Here is an 8,379-nt window from a genome sequence, read left to right as displayed (position 1 = left end):
GAGGTAATGCGATTAACACACGACCAACACGTGTTAATGCCAGTGGTGAAAAGAGGAAATCATACTAAAGTAAAACTACCATCGCTTGCCATAAAATGCAGCACTAGTAGAGTAAAAGTATCTGTTCTAAAATTAATCAAAGTATTAGTAAAAAGTAGCTCTTCTAAAAGTCTTCAAACAATGATTGATAATGACTCAGTACTGATTGATTTACTCTTAGTTACACTTACTCTCACTCTAAACACAATATTAATTCTTTTTCCACTGCATCAGGACTTTATATTCTATATTGTACATTATTTCTGTTAAGTGACAAGACTTTTGTCTAAGCAAAGTCAGACCTTACTGTCCTAAGGCCTTTGCTCTTTATATAAGCCACTTCTGATACCAAATGATCAGCTAGACATCAAGTTATTATATAACTTGGATAGGTGACAAGACTTTTATCAGGTAGTGTATAAAATAATGTCTGCAGGTTGGGGGAAAAAAGCAAAAGCATGGATGAACTTTCATGTTCATCAAGCTATTCTGTCATCAATTGTGCTGTGTGTATTGGTGCATTATCATCCATTCTGCACAGTGCACACGATCCTCCAGAATGGTTTGGTAGCCTGTGGTAGTGATGTTCAAACCGTCACCGATCAACCCCCATGCTTCACTCTCGGCATGAAACAGTATGGGTGGTAAGCATCTGTGGGGCTTCTCCACACAGTAACTCTCCCAGATGTGGGAAAGACAGTGAAGGTGGACTTATCAGAGAACAATACATGTTTCACATTGTCCACAGCATAAGATTTTCACTGCTGGCACCATTGAAACTGATATTTGGTCTTTGGCAGTGACCAAAGTTTTGCTATAGCAGCCCAGCCATGTATATTGGTCCTGTGGAGCAGGATCTGTGGGTTTCTGTTTTTGAGATACATGAAAGTATCGATACAGAACTAAAAATGTGCTCAAGTACACGTTTTATTTTTTAACTACTAAGTAATGTACAATAACGAAAAAAATACTACTTAATTACAGTAATTTGAGTATTTGCAATTAGTCACTTAATGGTGAGTGCACATGTGTAAGATTTAGTCTTCATTCATGTCCTCTGCTTATGCCATGAATGAAACATATGTTCTCTCTAATCCATGCCAGACTCTTCTGGTGTACTGTAGAATGTGAGCTGACCATTCAGAAAGATTCATCAATGAAGGCCAGTTTGTGTCTTGATGGTAATCCTTGCCCTTTGCCTGAGTTCACCTGTAACAGACTGCTGCTACGACACTGCGCCAATCTGTCAGGTTTTATTGTTGACCCATTGATGCAAACACAGGCCAGCTGTGGAGTGTATTTAAACCGCAGTCCTCAACTGCAAAGAGGGAGAAGCAACCAGCAACTCTAGAACTCACAGGAACAAACAGAACTGAGACGAAGAGCAAGATGAACTCAAGAAACTGCAACAGTCTCAACAACTCACAGGTACGAGCCAGAGCAGGAACAACAACACCCAGGAGCGGACCTCCAGAATTCAAACAGGGGACGATAAGACAATTCAAAAGCAAAACGCCCAAGAAAGGAGTCAGAGGGTAAGCAGGCAGCATTGAAATCTGCTTCTTTTAAAAACTAAGATTTAAAATGGGATTTTGACAGTAATGGAATATGAGAACCATTTCAGTAAACGGTTTAGACTAACAATTAATGTAAGGAACATGATCTAAGGAAGCATTTTTGAGAGTAAAAAAGGCTATACTTTATTTTGATGGTCCATTTGTTGAATTTAAGTTTGAATTTAAGTTGAAAGTAAGCCAACTAATTCTCATTAGATTATAGGTAGACTGTTAGGTTGGGGTTAGGCAGCCTGATCTCAGAAAATGTAAGTATTTTACGTTTTGTCAGTTTAGTGGCTAATTCGTACAAGTCGTATGAAAATTGTACGATTTTAAAAAGGGGGCATGGCACCTAACCCCACTCCTAAACCCAACCATCATTGGGGGATGAGCAAATCGTACTAAATTGTACGAATTAGACTGTACGAATTCGTACGAATTAGCCACCAAATCAAAAAGTTACGAATTGCCGTGAGATTGTGTTGGGTTAGGGTAGTGTAAGTTGACACGTACTTGCAAGTTTCTTATAGTCAGTTAAATGTCTGTTGAAGGAGCATATCAACAGATATTAAGCAGACAGTCTACTAATACTCAAATGGACCATCAAAATAAAGTATTATACCAACACTGTAAAATATTTGACTTTAAATTTACAGGCTAATAATTGCATTACTTTCACAGTAAGGTACTGTATGTAAATTCACAGTAAATTACTGTGAGGTACTAGCGTAAAAGTTCATGTGTATTAATTTCTATGTTGAATAAAATAGTAATAGTGTATGAATTCCTATAACTAACGTGCAAAAAATAAAGCCATTTTACAGTAATTTGCTGTAATCATGATGCTTGCCTTAATTTCACAATAAAAGTCTTAATACGTAATATTTAACTGTTAAATCTTGTAATGTGACACTAATGTAAATTACTGTAAAAATTTACAGTAACATGTGAAAATCTGGCAATTTATTACAGTGTAAAAAAATAACCTACAAAGAAACCAATAAATGGATGATTTCATGAAGAACTTTTAAAACATTGGCAAAATCCCAATTCTTAATTGGCATCAATGATTTCATGAGGAACCTTAAACATCCAGCATAGATGCCAATAAAGAATGAAAATTTTTTTTACAGATGACAATTGGCATTGATTCCATGATTGATTACTTGCTTCCATGAAGAACTTAAATATCCATTGAACAATATAGGCTAATAAAGACCCTTTATTTTTAAGGATGAGGTTGCAATCTGGTGCCAAGAAGAACGGCTTGGCATCATCTAGAAATTAAGGTACAAGATCTGTCACTGGGCTGGTACCTTTTCATATTAATTATCATATTAATACCTCAAGGGTATATATTAGTACCTTTAAAATACAAAAGTGAACCTCTTAACATTTTTAGGTACAAATATATGCTTTCGAAGTACCAATATGTAGCCTTTAAGTACAAATGTGTATCTTTTGAAAAGGTACCACCCCAGTAACAGATCTCGTACCTTTATTTCTGAGAGTATAATGTAGATTGGTACAGATCACACATTTTGAATCAGTGTTTGTTGGGTTGTGAAATATCAGAGAACTGATTTACTGGCACCTAGCTCTAGGTAGTGTCTTTTGGTGCAGTGTGAACTGGCCACTTTAGATGTTTCAAATGTTCTTCACATTTAAAAAAAAAAATGCTTGTTTGCTGGAAAGTTTCTTTGGGGAGCCAAAAATGTATCTTCATTGGCATTGCTGCAAAAAGACCCATTGCGATTTTTAAGGAAATAAACATCATCAATTTTCTTCTCTGATTAGGTCTGGAGATGAGATCCCAGGAATGGATGGTCTTGGCACTGGTGAGTACAACTCATGGCACAGTTTTTCTAGTGATCGAATTACTGCTAATCTCATTACTCTTGCGAACTGCTTTTTCTCATTGTCTGGCTCATCGGCGTGCTTTATCTGCCAACTTCTTTCAAACAGACACCACCGTGGTCTGTCCGTGGGAAGCCTTTAGCCATCTGGAGCTGAATCAAATCGCCCAGTATGGGATTATTTGAGAAGCAGGAGCTGGAGATGGAGTGTGATCAGGACTGTTTAGTGGACTAGTCTAGTTCCAACTCTATATCCCAAAGGAGGGATGCTGCGAATGGACACTTGCACTACTGCCTTTATAATCTGCTGTAAATAGAGGAGCTTTATCTCTCTTTTTAGTAGGATACCGTGAGCGGGGAGGCCTTATTAGCTGAGCTATAGTATGATTGAATTTTGCCGTTAGCAAGTTTAGGTAGATGTTTTACTTAACATATACCTTAATCTGTCATTTTAATATGTTGAAAATAAAGATTTGCTGCAGACATAGTTTCGTTTTTTTTTCTTAAGGCTTTGAAACATGAACAAGATATGTGCTATGACTATCTTAGATGTTCATTGCTGTGTTGTGTTTCCTCAGATGACTCCAACTGATAGAAATACCTTTTTAATAATTAGAAGTTCACAATGGTCATTCTCCGCCATCGAAATGCTGTCTTGTAATTGGTTTTGGTAAACAGTCCCATTTCACATTTTTCTAAATGACTTTGTTTTCCCTCCACACATATTAACGGTAAAACAATCAGTACTTAATTGCGTTATAAACATCATTATTCAGCCCAGGCTCATAGGAAATGTGTGTCTCTTCCTACATTCCTGCATAAAGTAAAAATACATTTTTCCAGGTACTTTTTCTGCACACATTAGATGGCAAATCCACTAGAGGGCGCTGCCTACATTTTTGCAAATAGGGTATGTTTTGTTATGTTTCTTACAAAAATTCTTACATTCGGCCTCTTTAAAAAGAGTAGCTGATGGTTTACTGAATACGAAAAGGCACCTTGAGAGATAAAATGGGTTTGTGAAAACAGGCCTCAAATGATTCCATATTATATACAGTCAAGCCCCAAGTTATTCATACACCTGGCAAATTCTGACTTTATTCTTTACTTTTATTCAACCAGCAAGTTTAGTTTTTTTTTTTTTTTTGACTGAAAAGGAAGCAGGCTTCCTTTAAAAGGTAATAATAAGATGATGTACAAGTGGCATCATTGTGGAAGAAAACATTTCTTAGCTTTTATTATCATTTTAAAAAGAATTTGCCAGGGGTATGAATAATTTTGGGCTTGACTGTATATCATACAATGCAGTGCCAACGTTGTAGGCCAACGTCATATTTGTTAGTTACTGATGTTTTTTTTCCATTTTTTCTTTTTTTAATGTCTTATTGCTAAAATGTAAGTTTTCTGTTTGTATTGATTTTTGTAAAGTGTATTTACCAGTGAATGTCTGCAAACATTTCTAATGATAAAAATATTTAAACCAGAAAGTGCATCTTTATGTGGAGAGAATAAAAAACAAAAAACAAAACAAAAACAAAGGGGCTAAAACATCAGTTAATAAAAATATAGTTCGGAGAAAACCTCAGGACAGTTTCCCCAAAACAGTTTAAGTCATTCTTGATACCAATAGCCTTAGATTAGATGTTGACACAGAGCTGACACAGTAACTGAATGCTCTACAGCACCTGATGCCACACAGATGTATTTTGGCACCAACTGCCCTGACAGGATCAAGGAAAGCAGATTTGAGACTTGATCTAAATGGATTAAGACACACCGATCTAAACCACTGACCACCTGTGCTGCAGATGGACACATTTAATGCTCTGCAGCAAATGATTTGTCTCTTTTTAATAGAGAGTGATCAAATTAAGGGATCTTCTGATGAACACAAAAGAAGATATTTTTAAAAATGTTTGAAAGCAGAAGCCATTTTATTCCATAGTAAGAAACAACACCATGGAAGTCATTGGCTACTGATTTCCTTTGTGCTCAACAGAAATAAAAGTAACTCAAGTTTGAAAAACGTCCTGAATAAATGACTATGATTCTCATTTAGAAACTTCTAAACCACAGTTAAATTGTGCTTTCCAAACCATATTAAAATTCCCTTACACTGATAAACTCTTACTCGGTCCTCATTCAGCAATATTCAAGATATATTTACAGAATGCTCAGTGGCCAGTTAATTAGATACACTTGTTCAAACACTCATTAACAAATGAAAATGCTGCCTTTGAAGATACATTACAAGATAGAAAGCCATCAATTCATGTCCAAATCCTAACCATGCTTCTGTCTCCTAATTAACAGTCATCTGATTGATTTTTGAAAGCAGCGTGGATGTATTCTTCCTTGCATTTGATACCCCACAATCCTCCGCATTTCATTTCTGATGGGTTAAGCAACTAAATAAATAAATAAATAAATAAATAAATATAGTATCTGGAAACTCAACCTGGTTGTCACTTTTTGTTCAAATATTTGTTTTTAACCAACTTTCCCACTATTGAGGTCATTGCAAGAAATAGAAAGCAACTTTCCCCTTAGTTATCACAAAGGCTTTGTGGTATATGATTAAATTATGTCCCAGAAGTCTGTCTTGAACCAATTTTGTGAGATGCCTAAGCTTTCAGACACAGCCAGTATCAGCCAATAACAGTCACTTCCAATGTTATCACTTGATTAAATGGGTGCTACCAGTGGTTATCAGCTACTTATGGGCCAGTAGGGCTCTTCTGTGCCTACTGGTAGGCTCAGAAGGCTGTTATCATCCATCCACATGGTGAATCACCTATAGATCAAATACGGCTGTGGCCAGAAGTTAACAAGAATTATTTATATTATTAATTAAATTTCCCATTAATAGTATTTTATTAACATTTACCCCAACCCTGAACCCAACCCTCACAGTACTGTAAAAACAGATCTGGATCTGAAGTCTTCTCTATTAGTATAGCTGATTAACCATGTTGATGGATGATAACAGCCTTCTGAGGCTACCAGTAGGCGTAGAAGTCCCCTACTGGCCCATATCTATCAGCTGATAACCACTGATAATGCCCATTCAATAGAGTGACAACAATCGAAGCCAGTAACACATTAGCAACTTAATTCAAGCACGTATAGGTGATCATGTCAAGATGATCCAACAGCAGTGCAAACTGAGCATCAGAATGAGGAAGATAAGTGATTTAAGCGATTCTGGATGTGGTTGTTTGTTCAAGACGGGCTGATCTGAGTATTTCAGAAATGGCTAGGATTTTCACAGACAATCATCTCCGAGGTTTACAGAGAATGAAGAGTAAAAGAGAATGTGGAGGCAATGAATCTGCAGTCAATGTCAACCTAAATCACTGAGGAATGTTTCAAGCACCTTGCTGAAGAATTAAAACAGCCCTGAAGAGAAAGGTGGGATCAGGGTGTACCTATAATGAAGTGAGAGTATTTCTACACATTTATCCATCCATGCGTTCATTCATTCATAATCATTAAATTTACATAACATTTTTGCTCATGTAGCTTCCATTAGACAATGTAAGTTAATGCATTTACTAACATGAACTAATAATGATCAATACTCATACAGCATTAACTAATTTAACAAAGTTTATCATTTACTAATGCGCTATTAAAATCTAAATTCATGCTCAACATGAGTTAAGAACTGTGAGTTAATGAACTAACCATAAACAACTTAATTTCTATTAAACTAATGTTAACACAGAGGTAAATACTGTATTAAACATATTGTTCATTGTTCATGTTAGTAAACACATGAACTAACATGAACTAATCTAACTATATTGTAAAGGGTTACCACATTTTCTTTCAATTACTTCATCAGAAGTCCATGTGATAATACTCTATCCGTATTTTGAGACATTAGACAGAGGTCAATTGTTCAAGATCCAGTGACAATGACGATGCATTAACAAAGAAAGCAAATGATTACAATAAACAGCACAGCTCGACAAGTGATTCATAACACCAGTGAGATCCTTGACGCATTAGTCACAGAATACCATTTCACACACCTTTATAAGACAGCACAAGAATGTGTCCATGTAGGATGAATGTGTCAATAAATAACAGACGGCTTAGTCATGTAGAGTAGTTGACTTAGAACAATGCAAGCATGCTTGAGCTTCCTAAAATAGATTGTGAGTTGTACATATGGCACATTTCAACTATAAAGTCATAGTAAAATGACAGACAAAGTCATGAGATGACAGACTAATGTGGAGAATCTTAATGGGCTGTCAGTCCAATTAAGCAGATTGCTTACCAGTACAGTGCTAAAAGTACTGGTAACACTTTAGTTTAGGTCACAATTCACGATGTTAACAAACAATTAACTAACACTACTAGCTTAATAAACTACTAATTAGCTGTAAATAGTTATTAAGGTAGAAGTTGGGTTGGATCAGGGATGCAGAATAAGATCACACTTTATAACTACTAATAAACAGTTAATAACTTAATAATAGGCAGGTAATAAGCCAGTAGTTAACAGTGTGAATTGTGACCTAAACTAAAGTGTTACCCAAGATCTTGTGTCCCAAATCGCATACTTGCAAACTATTCTACGCCATTTTGTAGTATATAAATAGCATAATTAGTGCATTCACACTGTAAATACCTGAGTGATGCACTTAATCAAGCTAATTTAAAGAAGTGTGGATGTTGAACACTTTATGCACTCAATAGAGCACAAGAGGTAGGTTGAAATATTTTGGTAAAACTTTAGATTAAGTAACAACTCACATCATTTACTGCTGCTTATTACCTGCCAATTAATAAGGTATTAATTCTAATCATATCTTATCTATTGTTCGAAATATGGAGAGGATGACTTTTCCTTTAAAACTACAAATGGACAAATACCTGCAATATTGGGAAACAATACGTTCATCTGTGAAAGACTG

General features: G+C 35.8%; 1 protein-coding gene across 1 annotated transcript; it reads left to right on the top strand.

The window, feature by feature from the left end:
* The first annotated feature begins 1,428 nt into the window (after nucleotides 1–1,428).
* Nucleotides 1,429–3,722, top strand: LOC130220279 (retinal cone rhodopsin-sensitive cGMP 3',5'-cyclic phosphodiesterase subunit gamma). Its single transcript, XM_056452654.1, has 3 exons — nucleotides 1,429–1,574; nucleotides 3,393–3,433; nucleotides 3,561–3,722. The coding sequence occupies exons 1-3, from the start codon at nucleotides 1,429–1,431 to the stop codon at nucleotides 3,635–3,637; spliced, it is 264 nt and encodes an 87-aa protein (XP_056308629.1). The 3' UTR covers nucleotides 3,638–3,722.
* The last annotated feature ends 4,657 nt before the right edge of the window (nucleotides 3,723–8,379 follow it).

The sequence above is a fragment of the Danio aesculapii genome, chromosome 3 (genome assembly GCF_903798145.1).
Source record: "Danio aesculapii chromosome 3, fDanAes4.1, whole genome shotgun sequence".
NCBI lineage: Eukaryota > Metazoa > Chordata > Actinopteri > Cypriniformes > Danionidae > Danio > Danio aesculapii.
This window is presented reverse-complemented; position numbering and strand designations above follow the sequence as displayed.